The sequence below is a fragment of the Anarhichas minor genome, unplaced genomic scaffold, assembly GCF_050575085.1.
Source record: "Anarhichas minor isolate MPS153535 unplaced genomic scaffold, ASM5057508v1 ptg000031l, whole genome shotgun sequence".
NCBI classification, from domain to species: Eukaryota; Metazoa; Chordata; class Actinopteri; order Perciformes; family Anarhichadidae; genus Anarhichas; species Anarhichas minor.
The window spans coordinates 3467501-3492747 of record NW_027466477.1 but is presented as its reverse complement, the minus strand read 5'-3'; the positions used below and the strand labels follow the sequence as shown (position 1 = coordinate 3492747).

At 40.8% G+C, this 25247-nt stretch overlaps 1 protein-coding gene across 1 annotated transcript in view; it reads right to left on the bottom strand.

Moving 5' to 3' along the window:
- mgat4b (alpha-1,3-mannosyl-glycoprotein 4-beta-N-acetylglucosaminyltransferase B) overlaps window positions 1-25247 on the bottom strand; it is an 81457-nt gene that overhangs the window by 33136 nt on the left and 23074 nt on the right. Inside the window, exons 2-4 of the mRNA XM_076105315.1 lie at window positions 7360-7539; window positions 6038-6181; window positions 5226-5359 (exon numbers count right to left, since the gene is read on the bottom strand). Of these exons, the coding sequence (XP_075961430.1) occupies window positions 5226-5359; window positions 6038-6181; window positions 7360-7539 (458 nt within the window). The remainder of the gene's footprint in view (window positions 1-5225; window positions 5360-6037; window positions 6182-7359; window positions 7540-25247) is intronic.

Here is a 25247-nt window from a genome sequence, read left to right as displayed (position 1 = left end):
GTTTCTCTCTCTTGTTTCTCTCTCTTGTTTCTCTTCTCTCTCTTGTTTCTCTCTCTTGTTTCTCTTCTCTTCTCTCTCTTCTCTTCTCTCTCTTGTTTCTCTCCTCTCTCTCTTCTCTTCTCTCTCTTCTCTTCTCTCTCTTGTTTCTCTTCTCTCTCTTGTTTCTCTTATCTCTCTCTTCTCTTCTCTATCTTGTTTCTCTTCTCTCTCTTGTTTCTCTTCTCTTCTCCCTCTTATCTTCTCTCTCTTGTTTCTCTCTCTTGTTTCTCTCTCTTGTTTCTCTCTCTTGTTTCTCTTCTCTCTCTCTCTTCTCTTCTCTCTCTTGTTTCTCTCTCTTGTTTCTCTTCTCTTCTCTCTCTTCTCTTCTCTCTCTTGTTTCTCTCCTCTCTCTCTTCTCTTCTCTCTCTTCTCTTCTCTCTCTTGTTTCTCTTCTCTCTCTTGTTTCTCTTATCTCTCTCTTCTCTTCTCTATCTTGTTTCTCTTCTCTCTCTTGTTTCTCTTCTCTTCTCCCTCTTATCTTCTCTCTCTTGTTTCTCTCTCTTGTTTCTCTCTCTTGTTTCTCTTCTCTCTCTTCTCTTCTCTCTCTTCTCTTCTCTCTCTTGTTTCTCTCTCTTGTTTCTCTTCTCTCTCTTGTTTCTCTCTCTTGTTTCTCTTCTCTCTCTCTCTTCTCTTCTCTCTCTTGCTTCTCTTCTCTCTCTTGTTTCTCTTCTCTTCTCCCTCTTCTCTTCTCTCTCTTGTTTCTGTCTCTTGTTTCTCTTCTCTCTCTCTCTTCTCTTCTCTCTCTTCTCTTCTCTCTCTTGTTTCTCTTCTCTCTCTTGTTTCTCTTCTCTCTCTCTCTTCTCTTCTCTATCTTCTCTTCTCTCTCTTGTTTCTCTTCTCTATCTTGTTTCTCTTCTCTCTCTCTCTTCTCTTCTCTATCTTCTCTTCTCTCTCTTGTTTCTCTTCTCTATCTTGTTTCTCTTCTCTCTCTCTCTTCTCTTCTCTATCTTCTCTTCTCTCTCTTGTTTCTCTCTCTTGTTTCTCTTCTCTCTCTCTCTTCTCTTCTCTCTCTTCTCTTCTCTCTCTTGTTTCTCTTCTCTCTCTTGTTTCTCTTCTCTCTCTCTCTTCTCTTCTCTATCTTCTCTTCTCTCTCTTGTTTCTCTTCTCTATCTTGTTTCTCTTCTCTCTCTCTCTTCTCTTCTCTATCTTCTCTTCTCTCTCTTGTTTCTCTTCTCTATCTTGTTTCTCTTCTCTCTCTCTCTTCCCTTCTCTCTCTTCTCTTCTCTCTCTTGTTTCTCTTCTCTCTCTTGTTTCTCTTCTCTCTCTCTCTTCTCTTCTCTATCTTCTCTTCTCTCTCTTGTTTCTCTTCTCTCTCTTGTTTCTCTTCTCTCTCTCTCTTCTCTTCTCTATCTTCTCTTCTCTCTCTTGTTTCTCTTCTCTATCTTGTTTCTCTTCTCTCTCTCTCTTCTCTTCTCTATCTTCTCTTCTCTCTCTTGTTTCTCTTCTCTATCTTCTCTCTCTTCTCTTCTCTCTCTTGTTTCTCTTCTCTCTCTTCTCTTCTCTCTCTTGTTTCTCTCTCTTGTTTCTCTTCTCTCTCTTGTTTCTCTTCTCTCTCTTCTCTCTCTCTTCTCTTCTCTCTCTTGTTTATCTTCTCTCTCTTCTCTTCTCTCTCTTGTTTCTCTTCTCTCTCTTCTCTCTCTCTTCTCTTCTCTCTCTTGTTTCTCTCTCTTGTTTCTCTTCTCTCTCTCTCTTCTCTTCTCTATCTTCTCTTCTCTCTCTTGCTTCTCTTCTCTCTCTTGCTTCTCTTCTCTCTCTTGTTTCTCTTCTCTCTCTCTTCTCTCTCTCTTCTCTTCTCTATCTTCTCTTCTCTCTCTTGTTTCTCTTCTCTCTCTTCTCTTCTCTCTCTTGTTTCTCTTCTCTCTCTTGTTTCTCTTCTCTTCTCTCTCTTCTCTTCTCTCTCTTGTTTCTCTTCTCTCTCGTTTCTCTTCTCTCTCTTGTTTCTCTTCTCTTCTCTCTCTTCTCTCTCTCTTCTCTTCTCTCTCTTGTTTCTCTCTCTTGTTTCTCTTCTCTCTCTCTCTTCTCTTCTCTATCTTCTCTTCTCTCTCTTGCTTCTCTTCTCTCTCTTGTTTCTCTTCTCTCTCTTGTTTCTCTTCTCTCTCTTGTTTCTCTTCTCTCTCTCTTCTCTTCTCTATCTTCTCTTCTCTCTCTTGTTTCTCTTCTCTCTCTTCTCTTCTCTCTCTTGTTTCTCTTCTCTCTCTTGTTTCTCTTCTCTCTCTTGTTTCTCTTCTCTTCTCTCTCTTCTCTTCTCTCTCTTGTTTCTCTTCTCTCTCTTCTCTTCCCTCTCTTGTTTCTCTTCTCTCTCTTGTTTCTCTTCTCTTCTCTCTCTTCTCTTCTCTCTCTTGTTTCTCTTCTCTCTCGTTTCTCTTCTCTCTCTTGTTTCTCTTCTCTCTCTTCTCTTCCCTCTCTTGTTTCTCTTCTCTCTCTTGTTTCTCTTCTCTTCTCTCTCTTCTCTTCTCTCTCTTGTTTCTCTTCTCTCTCTTCTCTTCCCTCTCTTGTTTCTCTTCTCTCTCTTGTTTCTCTTCTCTTCTCTCTCTTCTCTTCTCTCTCTTGTTTCTCTTCTCTCTCGTTTCTCTTCTCTCTCTTGTTTCTCTTCTCTTCTCTCTCTTCTCTTCTCTCTCTCTTCTCTCTCTTGTTTCTCTTCTCTCTCTTCTCTTCCCTCTCTTGTTTCTCTTCTCTCTCTCCTCTTCTCTCTCTTGTTTCTGATGTGTTTGACCGTTCTGACATTAAATCTTTAACATAATTCTTCATGAATCTAGTGAAGTGAAGATAACAATGTAAATACTTTTGATTTCATATTTTACAGGATTAATAAAACAGGGACATGAACACAGTTTGTCCAATTTGACCAGAACATCTTTGCATAAACTAAAACACTTTTCTTAAATGATTAATAAAGGAGGAAAATCAGTGGTGGGAAGTAACTAAGTACATATACTCAAGTACTGAACTTGCATTTTACTTGAATACTTCCATTTTCTGCCAGATAATACTTCTACTTTACTACAATATTATCAAATATTAAACTTTTCACTGGACGACATTTATCTGATAACTTAAGTAATTCAGAATATGAAAACATAATATTATCAACTAATAAATAATAATAATTATTATTATAGATTAAACTACCAGCAGTATAGAAAGTCATTAAAATTAGCTTATTAAAGTTATGAACACATTAATGTATCAATAATTACAGTACAATGATGTAATATATAATATTCTGCATACATAAGTATATTTTGATGCTAATACGTTTGTTCTTTTACTTCAGAATGATTTTGAATTCAGGACTTTAACAGAGTATTTCTACACTGTGGTATAAGTACTTTTACTGGAAGTAAAATATCTTAAATGTACAAAATGAGGATAAAAATAAACAGTTGTGTCATTGCTGGGAATAATAAAATCATCTGTCAGTCAATTCCAAACTATTCTATCCATCAATATTATTCTTAAAAGCATTAAAACAAACAAATTGAAAACATAAACGTCTGTTTCCAACATTTTACACCGGGAAAAGTGCAGACTAAGCAAATACACATTATTATTGTAAACGTATTCTGCGTGTATTTATACCAGTATTTACGGAGTAGTATTCCGTGTATCACAGCAGAGTTTAGAGCGAGTCGGCCTCGACACATATTGTTCGGTTGAGTGTGCAGATCATTTGGTTTGTCGGCTTCTGTTTAATGCAACACGGTGACGTCAGTGAGCGTTTAGAGGAAATACAGTTTTACTGTAACAAGCAGCAGGGAGACATTTCATCATCGTGAGCTGTGGAGACTTCACGGGACATTTGTTCACTTTTCATTTCCTTTACTCCCTGATTTTCAGTTTCCTTCCTCCTGTCTCCATTTGTCATGTTGATTTCTTTCTCCTTCTTCTTGTTCCTCCAGGCTGCATATAGTATTTAAAATCCTCGTTTTTAAATCTTTTATCAGACACAGTTTTCAATTCCCTCCCTTTATTCTTATTTCCTGATGTCTTGAGACTGAACTCCTCTCGTGTCGGACGTTCAGGTTTCGGATGGTTTTGAAACAATGAACTCGTCTCGGCGGGTTTTGTTCCTGCAGACGAACAACGAGCGACGAGAGCACTTAGAAGTGGAGAGACGTGTTCACCATGAGTTTTACATGAGTGAAGCGTGTTGCAATGAGGAGAAGAAGGGAACATGCGATGAAACTCAACGGGGGAGAACAAATCCACCGAGCCCCCCCGCAGAGCCACAACACATGAACAGGTCTGAGATCAGAGCTGCTCCTCCGCGAACCTGAACATCTGTTATGTCTCTGAAAATAAGTGGACGTAGTCATCGTGACGTCGCTCATTGGTTTGTGGACGTTTTCAACACTTGAGTTCTCCAATTTTGCCGTCACCATGTTGGTTTTTTGTGCAACCAGTGAACAGGAAGTGACCATATTTGGACTGAGGAGGAGTGACGTAGAGACGCCGTATACGTCTCTGGTAGAGATCTGTCAATCACCGTGTAGCCCCGCCCTAAAGCATCCCCTGCTTTATGGTCTGTTTGACTCTAAATGGACCATAATGTACTAAATGAACATCATGCTGTATTGAAGAAGACTTGAAACTAGAGATTGAGACCATAAACTCATGTTTACAATGTTTACTGAGGTAATAAATCAAGAGAGAAGTAGAGTCATTTTCTCATAGACTTCTATACAACCAGAGGAGAAGGACAACAAAGAACACAGACATTTAATAAATAAAGGTTCAGAGGTTAAACTAACAACGATGGATGAGAAGCTGCAGCGCTGTATATAAGAACGGCTCAAAGTGTGTGACCTTCATCTCTGTTACTGCAAACACACACACACACACACACACACACACACACTGATGTAAATGAGAGCATGAAAACTCGTCACACTGATGTGATTTCACAGTTTAAATGATCCAATGCACACACGCACACGCACACACACACTCCATCATTGTTTTACTTCCCTGCAGCGGTTTACGGTTAGCATTAGCACAGACACTAAACACTGACATTATCACTCTGTGTGTGTTGGGGTTCATTAGCTAAACCACTGACCTTTAGAAAGCATGCATCAACACACACGCTCACATTGATGACCAATTATCCACACACACACACACACACACACACACACACACACACACACACACACACACACACACACACACACAGACTCACTGACCTCTGCGATGAAGACGACGATGACGCAGTCCTCTTTCTCGGTGGGACTGAGCTCTGACATCAGAGAGTTGAGTGTGTCGGTCAGGTACGAGTGGACCTCCCTCTTCACACTGGGAACCCCCATCACTATGGAGACTACACACACACACACACACACACACACACACACACACACAAATATATATGAATTTCGTCTTTTGTGTTTCCTCTCTTGTTTTTTTATTATCTCTGTCCTTTGCAGCTCCATAAAGCACTTCCTGACCGACTGACGTGTTTTACTCAAAGTGCATCATAAATACATTTGACTGCACACACACACACACACACACACACACACACACACACACACACACACACACACACACACGACTGTCTTATATTCTGTTGTGTTTGTTCTCTCTGGTTTTATCTGTATTATGCCCTCTGTGTAAAGCAGGCCTGTCAGGAAATGGTTTACTAAGCAGAAAAAAAAGTTTCATAAATAAATTAGACTTGACACACACACACACACACACACACACACACACACACACACACACACACACACACACACACACACACAGTGACCTTGGTCCAGTCTGGCTGGTTGTAGCTGTTTGTTTAACTCTCCAAGGGATGTGGAGTGTATCAGGGGGCCTCAGTGAGCTGGTTCCCCAGGGAAGGTGCACTGTGCCTGGGTTGCTGATTGTGTTAGGAGACCCAGGCCAGGAGTGGAGCGGTGTGCGTGTGTGTGTTTGCTTTTAATACATTAAATAAATAAGTTCATGATGTTAATTAATCGAATCTTTTGTCATTGAAAGAGTCTGTTTTTACCTCCGGTGCGTCCCTGTCCCAGGTGCACGGCCGGCTGCAGGCTGTCCTCTCTGTTCAGCAGGTGAGGAAGATGATGGAAGATGGAAGGAAGCTGCAGGACGTTTTTACTGTTGCTCACATTCCACAGCTTCAGCCTCGTCTCCTCTGAAAACAGGGGAAAATAGACCATCTTAGACGAAGTTAGGCAGGGCTGTCAGACCATGTGAGACTATCTAGACCAGATAAAACGAGGTTAGACCACATTAGACCAGGTGAGTCCAGGTTAGGCAGGGCCGTCAGACCATGTGAGACTATCTAGACCAGATAAAACGAGGTTAGACCACATTAGACCAGGTGAGTCCAGGTTAGGCAGGGCCGTCAGACCATGTGAGACTATCTAGACCAGATAAAACGAGGTTAGACCACATTAGACCAGGTGAGTCCAGGTTAGGCAGGGCCGTCAGACCATGTGAGACTATCTAGACCAGATAAAACCAGGTTAGACCAGGTGAGTCCAGGTTAGGCAGGGCCGTCAGACCATGTGAGACTAATTTAGACCAGATAAGACCAGGCTAGACCACATTAGACCAGGTGAGTCCAGGTTAGGCAGGATCGTTAGACCATGTGAGACTAATTTAGACCAGATAAGACCAGGTTAGACCACATTAGACCAGGTGAGTCCAGGTTAGGCAGGGCCGTCAGACCATGTGAGACTATGTAGACCGGATAAGACCAGGTCTGAACAGGTAAAACAAATTTAGACTAGATTAGACCAGGTAAGCAGGTGGAACCATTTTAGACTATTTCAGACCGGGTTAGAACAGGTTAGGCAGGGCCATTAGACCCGGTAAGACCAATTTAGACTAGATAAGATCTAACTTTTAGCTCACTATTTCAACCCTTTATCCACTGCTTTAACCTAATTTTAAGTTCACTATTTCAACAGTTTATGCACTACGTTTTTGTATTCTTGTACCATATTCTTCCTTTGTTTCTGAACATCTATAATGACGGTTGCATTTATGCTGTTTCTGTTATTTCCTCCCATAATTGGTTTGGTGTCGCTGTTGCATTCGACATTTTTTATCTTCTGTGAGGAGTCTTACTTCACCCATCATGCATTGTGCAACAGGCTATTTTAGTCAGTCTTACATTAGTCACTGATAGGGAAGCTTCATGCAACAGGTAACTTTAAGTGTCTATAGTAAATCTTTAGAGTTGTATTCAAGACAAATGAAATTAGTTTAGACCAGTTTAGATTATACCAGAGTGGACCAGGACTAGACTAGATTCTACCAGGTTTATCCTGGTAAACAAAGCCCAATAATCTGCTGTTCACTGACCGGAGAGGCTGCTCCAGGTGCGGTTGATGTCTCTGAGCGCCTGTTTCTCAGCGATGGCCCTCTTGATCTCCTCCAGGACCAGATTCAGCTCTTTGGAGCGCCGCAGGTTCTCCTGCTCGGCCGAGTGGAGGCGCTCCCTCAACGCCAGGAACTCCCTCTGGTAGATATCCACCACATCTCCTGCAGAGGGACGAGGTTATGTCGGATTTACTACAGCTTTAGCTGCAGTCTTTAGAACAAGGTGTCGCAAAGAAAACAGCAAATGTTCCTAAACTTACAATACAACCAATCAAATCACATTCTGCTGTCTAAAAATAGAACGTTCAAGAACTCAGAAAGACTTAAGAATACTTTTTTTCTACACAAAAACTTCACAACTTTTAAGTTATTAGTGAAAAACAAATAAAATAAAAGAAACTAGACCAATTCAAACCTGGTGTAGCCTGAACGCATCTAACAAGTATCACAACCTGATATCTCTTCTTCCTCTGAGCCATAGACCTCCATTAGAAACACCTCAATGAGCCTCGCTGCTGTTCCTTCATCCCCCCCCCCCCCACACACACACACACACTGTAGTTTATCTACAGTCAATCCCACACACACCGTCCTGCTGCAACAAAATGAAAATAGTCCCAACGAATGCACGATTTCCTCCTGTTTGTTTGATGAAAACTACAGTGAGCTGTTGTTTTAGGGAATTCCTGAACCTTTTTAAAACTTGAAGCTATATTTACTAATATATTTACTCGTTAGCAAAAGAGAAGTGGGTAAACTGTGTTCGATAAAAACTAAATCAACCAGCTGTTTCAAGGAACTACTGAGCCTTTTTAAAGATTGAGGTTATATATTTGTGTTTTAAAATATCTAAAGATTGTTTTTTAACCAGAAGCTGACAGACGACGGCGTCCAGAACCAGAATAAAAATAGTCTCTTCACTTCACAGGACGTGTTTTCATATCGTCTGCATGTTTTCATGAATCTCTTTTCATTTTAATACTGAAGCTTTCTGATTGATTACGGTGTAATCAGAGAAGACAGATGTGAACCGCTGCCGGACATTCAATAAGAGCATGTTTCTTTTGATTTATCATTCCATATTTTCCACACGACCGCAACATTATGTGACTGATGGAAGAAGAGAGACACACTTAGGCTTCACAGGATTAACAAGGGAGTGTATCGGAGTGGACAGGTAAAAAAAAAGAAGACATAATCCGAGTAAAAACATGAAAATAAAATGCTAAATCCTTCATCTGCTGCAGCAAACACCCTCCATCATCCCTCCATCATCCCTCTCCGGGTTAATGCTATGTGAAGGTAAATCTGCAGTAATCCCTGTTAGACCCACATGCAGCCGTTCTCCTTTCACTGTATTCAGACCGCTGACTTTAACATCACCACTGTTTAGAAAATAAAATGACTCAGTGAGTCCGAGCAGAGGAACGATGAGCTTTAATGATTTTAATTTGAGGAAAACTGCTTCATTGTGTTATTTATTGTAAATACGAACAATGAAAAAGTGTAACTCCCGCGTTCTCACTACAGTCTGAACTTACACCACCAGATACTGATCACATCAGACGTTCAGTCACACAAAGATGATCTTAATTCTTAATTGATTTAATCTTGACTTTGACATTTGACGTTGCAATAAACTGGAAAACAACATTTGTGACATTATAAGAAGATAAAGATTAATTTCTTTGAAAAAACAAAATATTTTATGAAAGTAAAGAAAGACACACAGAATATATATATATATATATATATATATATATATATAAACTGAATTTATAGTTAAAAACAAACAAATTAAGGCCATTTCATGAGCATTTCTTTCATGTACTTGTTCACTACCTCTTGACTTCAATGTTATTGAATTTTTCCTTTTATTTCCCTCCAGTCGTGGACATTTCTGTTTCAAAGCACAAATCCTTAAAATATCAAGTGAATATAGGCTATACCTCTTGCAGATCATTTCTGTTTGAATTCTAAGTAATAAAATGTGTTTTTAAAAATGTTATGCGCTTAATGTTGATCGTCAATTCTGTTATTTTGCTTTATGTTGTATCCGTTTCATTTGCTGGTTTAAATTTGGGAGCAATTTCTCGCTCGTTGTTTAAAATACCGTCTTTGTCTCACTCGTTTTGTGCTCTATGTACTTCCTGGTTCACGATTACGTGGATTACATAAGAATTGATTTACAGCCCATAATACTTCATAGGTATAGCTACAGACGCTGGATAAGAACAGCCTGGACCGGTAGTTGTTGAGATATCTTCTGCTTTTCCTGAAATATAAAATCCGTCTTGTGTTTCTTTCTCTGATGACGGGAAAGTAAAAAAAAAAACACTTTCATTTTGCTGTAATTATTCCTCTGAACCCTCGTTAATGGAACACAATAGTCACATCTGTTTGGCTGATAGCTGAAGTGAGTTTCTGAGCACGCACACACACACACACGTACACGCACACGCACACACACACACACACTAATGAGTTTTTAATGATGCTCCTGCCCAGTTATTTATCTGCTCTGATGAAATAATCTCCTTCCTGCAGCAGTCGGTCTGTTTCTGCAGACTGAAGGTAAACTGCTTTCTGTGTCTCCTCAATGATTCGTGTCTCTGCTGCAGCTTCACCTGCTGACAACAACCTACGTCCTGTTGTAGTTACAACACCTGTCTCACCTCACGCAGCATGTGTGTGTCTGTGTCTGTAAGGACTTTTAAACTGTGTCGAAGAGGTTTTTATCTTTCAGGTTAAAACAGGAAGAAGCAAACACAAATGGATTTACATGTTTTCACTGAGCCGACACACAGTAAACAGTGTGTGCGTGTGTGTGTGTGTGTGTGTGTGTGCGTGCGTGTGAGAGCGATAACAACACTCTCTTGTTTCAAAGCCGGGCTCTTTCCAGGATTACATCTTCATATATATTCACGTTTTCACCTTTGACCCCCAAGAGAGAATGATGTCATACATGTGTGTGTGTGTGTGTGTTCACTAATTCAGTAATTAATCAAAGACAATCACTTAAATAACGGGGGGGAAAGTAAAGCCATCGTGTGAGGTCAGAGGTCACCAGTGTGCAGACACACGCACACACACAAAGAGGTTGGCTTAGATCAATAGCTGATTGTAGACGGATAAACAACACTAATACACTGTAATCCTGCACTGTAATACCACAACACACTCACACATTCACACACACACACACACACACTTCTACAATGGAGGGCAGTTGAGTCATCGTGTGTGTGTGTGTGTGTGTGTGTGTGTGTGTGTGTGTGTGTGAGTGTAATAATATAATAAGCCACCAATCACAGGGTGGAGACCACCCAGGTAATGAGATTACCCAGCATGCTCACCCTCTATCTCTCTGTGTAACAACGACACAAACACACACGCACACACACACACACACACACACACTTGTACGGGATGAGTCACCGTTAATGGGCTTCTGGTTTTTCAGCTCACAGGAAGGAGGGTTTTTGAGGTGTGAATGAGACCTTTAGATGTCTCACAGTTTTGATTATTACTGTGATATTGATTGACAGTTATCATCATCAGACACCTGCAGCTCTCTATCTCAGTCAATGAAACCAATGCTGGAATGTTACCTGGAACATTTACTCACTATTGAACATAAATACAATTGAGGCACTTGCCCTTTACTCAAGTATTTATATTTTCTTAGACAACTAAACTACTTAGTTAGGTTGAGACAACTAAACAACTTAGTTAGGTTGAGACAACTAAACTACTTAGTTAGGTTGAGACAACTAAACTACTTAGTTAGGTTTGGATTAAAATAACTATGGAAGTGCTGTTACTGAGTATTTTCTCATTTAATTAAGAACTTCATTGGAAACAACGGTATATGATTTTGTTACAATATGATTCCATTGAAAGACGATAAAATATCACATTGCTCAGCCGTAGCCGCTCATCACTGTGACTCCTAACCACAGTCCAACGTTAAATAAACCTGAACCACAGGAGGCGGAGCTACGCAACACTATACAACACATAAGAGTGGGATGGTAGGATCCACGTGTTAGCGGTAAAGAGACTCACTCATCACGAAATCTGGCTAAACCTCCGACCCTCAGGCTGCTTTACATTCTCCTCCATGAGGCCAAAACAACCTTCTCGTATAGCAGAAACAAGAATTATGAACCTTTACAGTTGTGTCTGTAGGATTGAGTCCTGTGTTTAGTTTGTATCTGTCAGTGTCGTGACTTTTTAAATCACATTTACAGACTTTACTGGAGTTCAAAAGCTAACTTCTCCGTCCGATCCCAAAGCAAAGAGCTTTAATCCAGCTGCTTATGGTTTTATAATCCATCAAAAACATTTACACTTTAATTCAAAATATTGCTGTGTGAGCTAAATCCTCAGAGTCTAACTGACTTTCTGAACCTCTAGATTTGTGCTTCCTCAGTAGATTTGTTTAAAATAAACTGCCTTAATTTTTCTGCTGTTACGGGATTGTAATGTGCGTGTTAAAAATATACATTTTATGTTCATGTTGTGTGTTTGTTAGTAGCTTCTGCTTTTCTGTGATATTTCTGGATGAAATGGAGAACATAGAGGCGAACAGCTGGAGAGAATAAACAGGTGATTTCAGTCTGGCAGTGAAACAGGAAGTCAATTACCCCCCACCCCCCCCCCCCCCCCCCCCCCACCCCCGTCCTTCACACACACACACACACACACACACACACACACACACAACACACACACACACACAGGTATGTGAGGAGCGAGAACACACCTGGCAAGTCAAGGCTTGAGCTCCAAAAATAATGACATCATCCCCATTTCAGCATGTGTGTGTTTAGGGGAGAGAATAACTCGGAACCAGTTCATCTCCTAGTGTGGTCACGGAAAAAACTGTTTGACCAGTGAGCTTACAGGATGCTGACTGGTGAAAGTCACCGAAACAAACATGAGTTAAACTGACCTCAAGCCCACTGTACAAAATGGAGGAGGATTTAGACACATTCAAACTTTGGTGTTTTGGTCAGCGGACCAAAAAAGAAGAGAGCTAATCTCGTCTCTCACAGCTGTTTCTGCAAAATGGGTCAAAACAAAGAGGAAGTTGAACTTCTTTGGGTTTTTCATATCATGCCATCCCTTTCACACCACTTCCAGATTCTTTCTATGTTGTTGCTTTGACAAAATAAAAAGCAAAATGACAAACAATCTGAAAAAACCCCATGTGTTTTCTGCTGCTTGTCTGGGTTCAGGTTGTGGTGCCAGTAGGATAAGAACGGTATCCCAGACCTGCTCCTCTTGGAGGATCCAGAAGCTTTCAAGGCTGTTGGGGTATCTATATATATATATATAAACCATGCAGGGTATTTTGGGGGTCTGCCCCATGGTTTGATCTGCACCCTGGATCAGACCACAAAAACCTACAACAAAACTACTTAGTTAGCTTTAGACAACTAAACTACTCAGTTAGGTTGAGACAACTAAACTACTTAGTTAGGTTTAGACAACTAAACTACTCAGTTAGCTTTAGACAACTAAACTACTTAGTTAGGTTTAGACAACAAAACTACTTCGTTAGGGTTAGACAACAAAACTACTTCGTTAGGGTTAGACAACAAAACTACTTAGTTAGGTTTAGACAACAAAACTACTTAGGTTTAGACAACAACACTACTTAGTTAGGTTCAGACAACAAATCCACTTAGTTAGGGTTAGACAACAAAACTACTTCGTTTGGTTGAGACAACTAAACTACCTAGTTAGGTTTAGACAACAAAACTACTTCGTTAGGGTTAGACAACAAAACTACTTCGTTAGGGTTAGACAACAAAACTACTTCGTTAGGTTTTGACAACAAATCCACTTAGTTAGGTTCAGACAACAAAACTACTTCGTTAGGTTTAGACAACTAAACTAATTAGTTAGGTTTAGACAACTAAACTACTTCGTTAGGTTTACACAACTAAACTAATTAGTTAGGTTTAGACAACAAAACTACTTCGTTGGTGTTAGACAACAAAACTACTTAGTTAGGTTGAGACAACTAAACTACTTAGTTGGGTTTAGACAACAAAACTACTTAGGTTGAGACAACAAAACTACTTCGTTAGGGTTAGACAACAAAACTACTTCGTTAGGTTTTGACAACAAATCCACTTAGTTAGGTTCAGACAACAAAACTACTTCGTTAGGTTTAGACAACTAAACTAATTAGTTAGGTTTCGACAACAAAACTACTTCGTTAGGGTTAGACAACAAAACTACTTCGTTAGGTTTAGACAACTAAACTAATTAGTTAGGTTTAGACAACTAAACTACTTCGTTAGGGTTAGACAACAAAACTACTTAGTTAGGTTGAGACAACTAAACTACTTAGTTGGGTTTAGACAACTAAACTACTTAGGTTGAGACAACAAAACTACTTCGTTAGGGTTAGACAACAAAACTACTTCATTAGGTTTAGACAACTAAACTAATTAGTTAGGTTTAGACAACTAAACTACTTCGTTAGGGTTAGACAACAAAACTACTTAGTTAGGTTGAGACAACTAAACTACTTAGTTGGGTTTAGACAACTAAACTACTTAGTTAGGTTTAGACAACTAAACTACTTCGTTAGGTTTAGACAACAAAACTACTTAGTTGGGTTTAGACAACTAAACTACTTAGTTAGGTTTAGACAACAAAACTACTTAGTTAGGTTGAGACAACAAAACTACTTTGTTAGGTTTAGACAACAAAACTACTTAGTTAGTTTGAGACAACTAAACTACTTAGTTAGGTTTAGACAACTAAACAGATGTCTACACATCCAGCAGATAACCTTCTAAATATCTGAGCTCTCTTTGGACTCTTGATTGAAGCATTGAAGACGGAAACTTTTCAGAACCAAATCTGTTCATTTTAATGGGATTACGAGCCGGGGAAAAGAACATCCAGTCAAACTTTACTGAGCTCAGCTTCAGCGAGTATATAAACTAAACTAAAGTGATTAAAGCTCCAGCTAGCACTGCAGGAAGTCACTACGTCTGGAAGCTTCTAGAACAACGTATTTCATGCTGGGGTGACTTTCTAGTTTGAGTCGCCATCAAGAGGTAAAACACACCGTAATCTCTATTTTTGTTGTTGCGTAAATTGAGGCATGAACGTCGGCATTACAGACGTTATTACGCCAATCTACCTGTTGATCTGCGGCTCCATCTGTGATAAAAAAAACACAACATACTCGTCAGACTAAAGTTGGGAGTAAAAGTGAGTTGACCCTCACTTTGAATGTTTAACACCTGGTCTGTGATTTTTCACGAGAATCCTGCAGCCGTCCTCCGCTGTTCACAGTGATTTATAATGTGAGAAGACTCTCTCTGTCCTTGGTTAACCTTCTGTATAAAAACTCACCCTGGTGCCAAGATTCTGTGTCTCTGAAAAACAGCAAATATCTGCCAGCGAGATAAGAGCTGAAAAAAAACACCTACAATGAAAGTAAACAGGAGCTGAACAGAGACTAGACTCTACACCGGAGCTGAAGTTTGAACGGATGAAAACAAAGCGCTGTTCTTTCTTTCTGCATTAATTCACATGGATCAGAGCGGAGACAGAGGACTGGTAGGAACATTAGCATTTGAGCCAGACAGACCGAAACACCAGGAGCAGCAGGACGGCCAAGAAAACCGGCTGCAGAACAAAAGAAAATATGAAAATATATAATAAAAAAACATTAGAAACTAAAGAGAGCCGACACAAAGGAGCAGAAAGCTGTGAGGAGCGTTAGCATGTTAGCCAAAAAATAAAAAGGCTGAATGAACGAAGGCAGCTTCTGTTTTTCCTCTCAGACGAAACAGACCGAGTAGAATCAGTCGGCTCTCGTTCAGGCGTGTTTTGTTTTTTGTACCACAGTCACAGAAAAGGTGTTATCCAATCAGCAGTTAAATCTTCAATCAGGACGCCGTGAACAGATGCTACGGTTTGACGTACGTTGTTAAATTTAAACATGGTCTCAACCTCTAGTTTCAAGTCTTCTTCAATACAGCATGATGTTCATTTAGTAAATTATGGTCCATTTAGAGTCAAACAGACCATAAAGCAGGGGATGCTTTAGGGCGGGGCTACACGGTGATTGACAGGTCTCTACCAGAGACGTATACGGCGTCTCTACGTCACTCCTCCTCAGTCCAGATATGATCACTTCCTGTTCACTGGTTGCAAAACAAACAACATGGCTATGGCCGTAATCCAAGATGGCGACGGCGAAATCGCTGATCTTGAGGCTTCAAAACGTCCACAAACCAATGAGTGACGTCATGATGACTACGTCCACTTCTTCTATACAGTCAATAGTTCTACTTAAGGATTAGTTTCAATTATTTGTATGTATTTTCAAAGAGTATTTTTTGTACTTTTACTTTAAATTACTGCAAGGAACTTTCATTTTGTGTTGATTTTGTTGGTCCCTGTGGACAAAAGTGGTAGTTCAGAAAACCTCTTACTTACTGCAGCAGTGTCTGACAGTCTGCAAACAAATCCAGATTGATTTTTATAAAGTCTGGACAGAAAACACATGAAATGCAATTTTTGCAAATCAGATCCAGACAACATTTTTAAGGTGGCTCTAAATGCAACAAAAAATTTGATTTCAAAGTGTGGAAGTATAATGTCTGAACGTAGCCTCATTGTCCAACACACACACACACACACACACACACACACACACACACACACACACACACACACACACACACACACACACACACACACACACAGTTGCCTCAAACCCAAACAGTATCTATCTATTGGATGTGACAGCTGATATTGAGAGGAAGCGGCATGTGAAGATATGTGAGCGCTGCCAAACTGACCTGTGTGTGTGTGTGTGTGTGTGTGTGTGTGTGTGTTTGTGTGTTGTATATCGTCTGAGCTCTTGTTTCAGTCGATATGTGGAGTGGATTTGTGTTTATTTGAGCCTTTAGTCAATACTACTGTTTGTCTGAGTTAGTGTGTGTGTGTGCGAGTGTGTCGCAGAGTCATTATCATGGTCTTTCTCACACGCGCGCGCACACACACACACACACACACACACACACACACACACACACACACACACACACACAGGTCAGTTTGGCAGCGCTCACATATCTTCACATGCCGCTTCCTCTCAATATCAGCTGTCACATCCAATAGGAACAGAGACAAAGAGACGGTAGGAACAAAAATCTGGCAGCGTTTTGGTTCCTACCCTCCTGTCACACCAGATGAACTCACTGGTTCCACTGGCTTCAACTGGGATTCGGTTCCCAGTTAGAGAGAGCGCACATGCTTATGTTTGTTGTATATGATTGTTTTGTTTCTTATATTTTCCAAAAGAACAACAAAAATCTTGTTATTTTATCTTAATAATAGAATTTGATGCAAACCAAAATAATCAAATACAAACAATTAATAATATTGACGATTTGAATACAATCTTTTTTATTTTAATGTAACCTTCAAAGTGTAATTTGTCTGTAAAACATGAGCTTCTCCCCAGTTTGTTAACATAAATTGAGAAATACTGAACGGTCACTGCTACTGCCAGCTTTTCATTGGCTGCCAACATGGCTGCCACATTAGCATGTGTGCTAAAAACAAAGCAGCAGAGAGTCTGAGGAGGAGGAGGAGGAGGAGGAGGGACAGCGAGGCATTCATGATCAAACAGCTGGAGGAGGACAACACAGACTCAGACCCACTGTGTTTCTGACTTTTGACTGAAAATCCTAAACGTGTTGCGGAACTAAAGATTCACAACGACAGACTGCAGTCTGTCGGCCTCCTCCTGCTGCCACTGCTGCTCAGTAATCATGACATGGTGTGTGTGTGTGTGTGTGGAGGAATCGACTCGCACCATCTCCAATCACTCAACAGTCTCACACACACAGATGAGGTCAGCTGTCCTCTAGACTGTGAAGTGTGTCCTTATCTCCCAGTCTGCTGCAGCCAAGACAACACAAACACATACACATACATGTACACACACACACACACACACACACACACACACACAAACACTTACACACACACATACATACACACACACACACACACACACACACACACACACACACACACACAGTGGACATGTTTACTTCTGTTGTTTGAAGGTTTTAAAACCAGCAGTGGCACCGTGGAGTAATATGTTGATGAGCGGGTCCCTGTTGTGTTTGTGTTTACTCTTCATTTGTTGTGTGTTTTTCCAGCAAAAGTCCAGCAACATGTGTCAACTTCCAGTAGGTTACATACTTTTCAAAATAAACGTCCTTCTTCAGAGGAAACAACAAAGGTTTAGGGAACAAAACTACTTACTTAGGTTCAGGAAAAGATCGTGAAATACTTAGTTAGTTTTAGGAAAAGATCGTGAAATACTTCGTTAGGTTCAGGAAAAGATTGTGAAATAGTTAGGTTTAGGAAAAGATTGTGAAATAGTTAGGTTTAGGAAAAGATCGTGAAATACTTCGTTAGGTTCAGGAAAAGATTGTGAAATAGTTATGTTTAGGAAAAGATTGTGAAGTACTTCGTTAGGTTCAGGAAAAGATAGTGAAATACTTAGGTTTAGGAAAAGATCGGAAAAGTTTGTGAAATAGTTGAGGCACAATGTTCCGAGAACTGAGACGTGGAGACACCACATCCTCCACATACAGACTGAAGCTGGGAGTGTAGCTTCCTGTCTATAAGATAATAGCTTCCTGTCTATAAGATAATAGCTTCCTGTCTATAAGATAATAGCTTCCTGTCTATAGGATAATAGCTTCCTGTCTATAAGCACTCTGATGCTCCTCTCTTCTGTTATCCTGAGGTCATACAGATTTACGTTCCCTCCTCTGCTCTGTTCCCACGGTGGTTTACATCTGTGGCCCCTCCCAGTCCTCCCAGTCATTATGTCATGTGACCTACAGACTGTGTTTAGAAACACCTGCTGTCCTGAGGCTGGCCTGCAAGGCTTTAAAACCACTTCTTCAGCTAAGCAGGAGGCTGATGAGGGGAGGAGGGACCTCAACTACGTTACCCAGAATCCCACAGGGAGCCATCGTGGGGTCTGTGACCGGACCTGAGTACTTCCTGTTTACTGTGTACTGATGGTCCCCAAAGGGATCACAAAGAACCATAATATAGATAAGGAGAAGGAGACATCAGCGTCATTTGCCCTGAAAACCTGATCACATGACTGTCAACAGATTAAAGGACCCTGACTAAAGTTTTTTCAGGTTTAACATCTTAATGTAAGTTTTCTATTTCTGCAAATCATTTCTGTCAAAGTCCTGTTCAAATCATAATAATAAAACAATGTTCTAAATTTCATTGCAATCACTTCATGAAAGTTAATTGTAACGTTTCGGTCGCCTAAAAATGTCTTATTAAGCCTTCGGTTGTACTTAGCTTGTTCTTCTGGTTGTAAAAACCAAGATGGCGACGGCCCAAAAACAAGATGGTGATGGGCAAAAACCAAGATGGTGACGGGCAAAAAACAAGATGGCGACGGCCACAAAACAAGATGGCGACGACCCAAAACCAAGATGGTTGACGGGCAAAAACCAAAATGTCAAACTCAAGGCTTCAAAACGTCAGTCCTCAAACCAATGGGCGACGTCACGATGACTAAGTCCACTACTGATATACTGTCTATTGTTCTAGTTAACTCTCATTTGTCAAATTATAATTTCTTGAGCAATAAGGGGAAGAACCAAGAAGAAAACTAAACAATATCTCCCAAATCCTCCATTCTAAATACAGTTAAAGCAGTTAAAACAAATGTCTTTGCTTTTTACCAACACAGTATTTAATTTTTTTTTACAAATTTCTATCTTCCATCCCATCATGCACCTGCTTTGTGCAGAGCCCAGGTGACGGCTTCCGACCTATTTACTGTGTAAAAGCCTTATGAAGCTGAATGGACCCTGGTACAAGCTGTTTCATGTGAGCATGCAGGTAAAGCCAGTGTGTGTGCTGATAACATCAAACATCTGGTCCTTGAGATTATTACAGTCAGTGAAACAGCCGAGCAGTAATACTCCGTCAGTACTGCGTCTGTCTGATAGATTTACTCCTCCAGCTAACTGAAGTCCATTAAGACTCAGACATTAGCAGAGCTCATAAATCACACACACAGTTTGAATATTAACATCAAAAGCGTCGTCACAGGAAACGCATGAACCCGTTAAATACACGTTACTTTGACTTTGTTCACCAGGAAGTACTCAGATCTCGTACTGAAGTAAAAGTAGTTTTACCGCGGTGTGAAAATTGTAAACATATTGACATCAAAATATACTCAAAAGTACTCACTGTGCAGAATAAAATATATTACTGTGTTATAAATATCGATGCAATAATTTGTTCTTCACTTTAATGTTGCAGCTGGTAAAAGTGGAGCTCATTTTAAATACTTTATATACAGATGGTAGTTTTATCTATGATAATACATCATCATTCATTAGTTGATTTATTTTGTTTTAATAATCTAAATTTGTAAAAACAGTAACCAGTACTTGTAAGTTACTTGTACTGGAGTAGAAGTACAAAGTATAAAATGGAAATTTTGAAGTAAAGTACAAGTACCTCGAAATGTTACTGAACTAAATGTAAAACTGTAGCCAACTAATACACTAAATACACTTATACTGTGTATTATCTCATGCACAGTACTACTAATACATGCCTGTATAAGGTACATGTGGGAAACGATATTAAATAAATAAAATATGCTGCAAATGTTAATGAGTAAATAATTAATGTCAGCAGAAGCACTCAGCGTCTGTCTGTTAGATGCTTTTAAAAACTCACAGTCAGCACTTTATGTATTCTTTGTTTTAATTGATGCATTTATTCATGTTTATTTGTTATTTATTAAGTAGAAAATAAATAAAGTAAAACATCTTCATATTGAGGTTTTATGCACTTATCCTCTGAAAAAAACAATTTTACTTAATTGTTGTATTGGAAGAAGTTTTCACATCCTGAAGTACTTCATAATAAATAGTACAATAATAATAATAATACAACAATGTAGAAATATTCCATTTCGGGTCAAAGTCTGAAAATTAAAGTAAAAATATTCAAATAAAAATCTACCTAAAGTATCAAAAAGCACTTTGCAGAATAGTTATTATTATTATGTTACATTATTATATTATCATTATTATTATTCAAAGTTTTCAAAGTTTGCTTTATTGTCAATTCCACAATGTACTGGACATACAGGGGAGTTGAAAAGACGTTTCTCTCTAGTCCAACATATAAAGTGAATACAGTGCAATAGATTTAAAAAACATTTAGACAATATATATATATATATAATAAGAGAAAAAAGAACAAAAAAACTATCAATCTGTATTTAGCAGCGGTTGGACATGGGGAGTCTTAAAAGAGAGGAGGGAGAGAGTTCAGAGAGTTCAGCTTCCTAACAGCCTCGTGGACGAAGCTGTTTGAGAGTCTGGTGGTGCGAGCATGGAGGCTCCGGTATCTTCTCCCAGAGGGCAGGAGGCTGAAGAGACTGTGTGAGGGGTGGCTGGAGTCGCGCACAATCATGGTCACTTTGCGGGTGAGGCGAGTGTCGTATATGTCCTGCAGGGAGGGGAGTGAGGGGAGTGAGGCACCAATGATCCTTCCAGCTGTGTTCGCTATGCGCTGCAGGGCTTTCCTGTTGTAGTCAGTGCAGCTTCCCCCCCACACAGTGATACAGTTTGTCAGGATGCTCTCAATGGTGCCTCGGTAAAAAGTGCACATGATGGGTGGTGTTCTTGCCTTTTTTAGTTTGCGGAGAAAGTAGAGGCGCCTCTGGGCTTTCTTTGCCAGTGATGTTGTGTTGGCTGTCCACGAGAGGTCCTCACTGATGTCCACCCCCAGGAATGTGGTGCTGCTCACTCTCTCTATATCAGCACCATTGATGGTCAGTGGTGGGTGTTGAGTGTGGCCTCTCCGGAAGTCAACAATAATCTCCTTGGTCTTGCTGTTATTCAGAAGGAAGTTGTTGTCTCTGCACCACGTGGTCAGAAGGCTGACCTCCTTCCTATAGTGGGTCTCATCGTCGTTGGTGATGAGACCTACCAGAGTTGTGTCGTCTGCAAACTTGACCATGTGATTGGTGCTGTAGGTTGTGGTGCAGTCGTGTGTCAGCAAGGTGAAGAGCAGTGGACTGAGCACACAGCCTTGAGGGGCCCCTGTGCTCAGTGTGATGCTGCTCGAGGTGTTGTTGCCGACACGTACTGCTTGTGGCCTCTCACTGAGGAAGTCCAGCAGCCAGTTACACAGCGAGGTGTTGAGCCCCAGCTGGTTAAGTTTGAAGATGAGTTTTTGTGGGATTATGGTGTTGAATGCTGAACTAAAGTCTATGAACAGCATTCTCACATATGAGTCTTTTGAGTCCAGATGGGTGAGGGCTGGGTGGAGAGCAGAGCAGATTGCATCCTCCGTGGACCGTTTGGCACGGTATGCAAACTGGAAAGGGTCCAGGGTGGGGGGAAGAATGGATTTGATATGTGACATGATTATCATTAATACACTGACATATAAGTAGCTTTTTACTGGAACTTGTACTTCTAGACAGACAGAGAGACACAGACAGACAGCCAGAGAGAGAGAGAGAGAGAGAGAGATTTTTTTGATTTTTAGAAAATCTTTATTTTACTTAAAACAATATGAACAAACAAAACATCGTTGCCGTGGCACTGGATTAGAAGCAACTCTTCAAAACAAAACAAAAAACAATCAAAATCAAAATAGTTTCTTTTCAGAATATTTTCAAGGAGCGTTGAGTTCATTCAGCTCTGGAATTAATCCTAAATCTGGAAACAGATCTGTAGAGTCAGGAGCTCAGGATGCTCCTGCTCTGCCGGTTGGAGTCCTCAGAGGGTCACAGCATGCTGCTGAGACCTGGAGTCGTCCTGGATGCCCATCTTGGCTCCGTTCACCAGCGGTTCATGAAACAGCCGGTGTAGTGAGCGCATGGCCTCCGGTCTCTTTACTTGGCTCCATCATTGTTCATCTCTTTCCTTATTGTCTGAACAATTGTTTTCAGTCTGAAGCCTTCCTGCATCGTGAGACCTCCTCTGTCTTTACTGCTCATATGTGATCTGGCCGAGCTGGAGAGCTTCTCTTTGTCAGAGAGGTAGTCCTCCACTTTAGCTCCTCTTACATTTTTGCTTCTCCGCAGATAATCCTTTATCTCCACACTGTAGCCTTCAGAGTTCTTACAGCTGCCAGCCTTGTGTTCAGAGGGCTCACTGTCAGCAGCAGCGTCTTCCTCCAGACTGGACTCACACTTAGCTGCTCCTATACTTCCTGTCGTTTTTTGGCCTGTGAGTTTCCACTATTTCCTCCCTTTTTCCTCTTCAGCTGAGGGGCTGTGAGTTGCTCCTCGTCTCCCTCCATGTCTACCTCACTACCTGTCTCCACCTGTCCTCTCCCTCACCTTCTGGACATCACTTGTCTCCTCTTCCCTCACCACCTGTGCTCCACTTGTTCCCTCCTGTCCGTCCTGCTTGTCCCCTCTGCCCTCCTCAGTACCTTTCTGGTTCTGGTCTTTATGAGAACCGTTTTTCTCAGGACAAGCTCTACTCATATGTCCTTCTTTACCACAGCTGTAACATTTAAAGTCATCAGTCTTTGCAAAAACTACATAATCAAAGTCCTCTACAGTGATTTTGAACACAAGGTTTACCTCCCTGCTCCTGTGGTTAGGGATCATGAGGACATGTCTCCTGTGAGACACCACGTGCTTTAACAGCAGAGATTTAAACCCAGAAGACACTTTCCTAACCGGAGACACCACCTTCCCGTGTTTGGACAGCTCCTTGATTATGGCATCATTTCTAATAAACGGAGGAACGTTAGATACAGTAACTTTCACTGCCGGTGAGCTGAGAGGGTAAACGTGCAGGAAGTGTTCACCCACCTCGACCCCGTTCTCCAACACCACTTCCGCAGCTTCTAAACTATCTAAAAATATGACCACAGCGTTGTTCATCCGCGCTGCGGACTTCACGCAGCTGTGGCCGACAAGCTCCCCCACTGCCAGGCTGATTCCTCCACTGAACACCCGAACAGCGGCGGGATCTTCACCCCGTGTTTCCTGGTCAAATCGGTCAGGCCCATGGTGGCGTTTAGCTGCCGACAGCTCGCGCTGATCGGCTGCAAACACCCACAAACAAAGACGCTAAAACCCTCTAACTGTGCACACAAACCCCGTGAACCCTACACACTACACTACACTATCATACCCAACATTACCCAGTGAAGAAAAAGATAGAAAAATCGCTATTTTATCGCTCTCAAACACGCTCCGCCAACTCCGCACTCCTTCCACTCAGACAGAGAGAGAGAGAGAGAGAGAGAGAGACAGACACACACAGAGAGGTGACCTGTCAGCAGAGAGCTGGCTGAGGTCAAAGTTCACATCTTGTGGTTTGTTAAAGGTCTAAAACGTTTGACCTGTTTCTGACCTGCAGCCACAGCGGTCGATGTGCTGCTACAATGCTTTTACCCTCATCACCTCCACCTCCTCTATCTCCACCTCCAGCTTTCATAATGCGTGTGTATGTATTTAATGGTATATTTATTTACTAGCTCTTGAACACTTCTTGTCTTTATGTGGCTTCAGTAACGTTCATAACAAAGTTTTATTTCATTTTAACTGTTGGAGACAAACAGATTTTATTGATTCAAGTGTTTCTGATGACTGGAAATTCTCTGAGCTGCCCTTCCTTGAATTTCTGGCGATGGATTTTTCCAGAAGAGGTAAACACAGGGCACAGTGTGTGTGTGTGTGTGTGTGTGTGTGTGTGTGTGTGTGTGTGTGTGTGTGTGTGTACCTGCTGGTGGCCTTCGGGCTCATTGACTGGACTTTACACTGGGCGGTCTGTTCTCACACACACTCATTCAGCTCAAGTATCACTTCTCTTTAAACAACGCAGCAGTGTGTCGGCTCTTCATCCCCTGGAGCTGTGTGTGTGTGTGTGTGTGTGTGTGTGTGTGTGTGTGTGTGTGTGTGTGTTTACGCTCTAACCTCTCACTTCATTCAAACAATTTAACAGCCTGTTTAATTCAGATGTTTTGAGCAAACACAGCAGCAGCAGTTCATTACACACATTACACATTAAAACATCCAAACCCACATCGACTTTGGTCAGACGGAGAGTTTTGATTGTTCTTCCACACACGCACAGTTATATTAAATGTCTGATAAAGATCAATACATGTCAGGATCTCATCATCCAGTTATCACCTCTACTCAAAATACGGTATAAAAGAGCTTCCTCACTACCACAAAAAGATCTTTTGCTGGAGAAAGTTATCATTATGTATGAATATAAAGACATGATTGAGGCGGCCACAAGACAGAGACAAGTCCGAGTCAAAACACCAACAAGACAAAGAGACAAGCCCGAGTCAGTTTCATCCAAGTACAAAAGTAGGTCACAATCTCTAACATCTAAAACCCTCAAATTACAAATCAAAGGCTGAATAATTTTCTTTTTTCTTCCTCAGCGATGTCAAAAGTGTGAGGAAGCAGAGACACTGACATCAGCTGTTCTGTCCATCAGAGTCAGTTAAAGGTTCGTTATGAAGCCGGTGGTGGAGTTTAACCTTCGGTCATGTAACTGACAATAACGGCGGATGTTAGTCAGCATGTAAAGTCTCAGAGGACAAATATCAGATTACTCATTGACTATAGACAATAATCAGCTGGAGCTGATACATGTTTGTCATTCAAATTTCAAACCCTTTGCATCTTGTAGTTTGTCAAGTATTTAATATTTTATGTTCTAAGTTGGCGGGAGTAACAATAACCTTTGTCAACATTTTCTTAAATGAGCTCCACATTCAGATGGAAAGTGTGTGTGTGTGTCTCCTTTTCA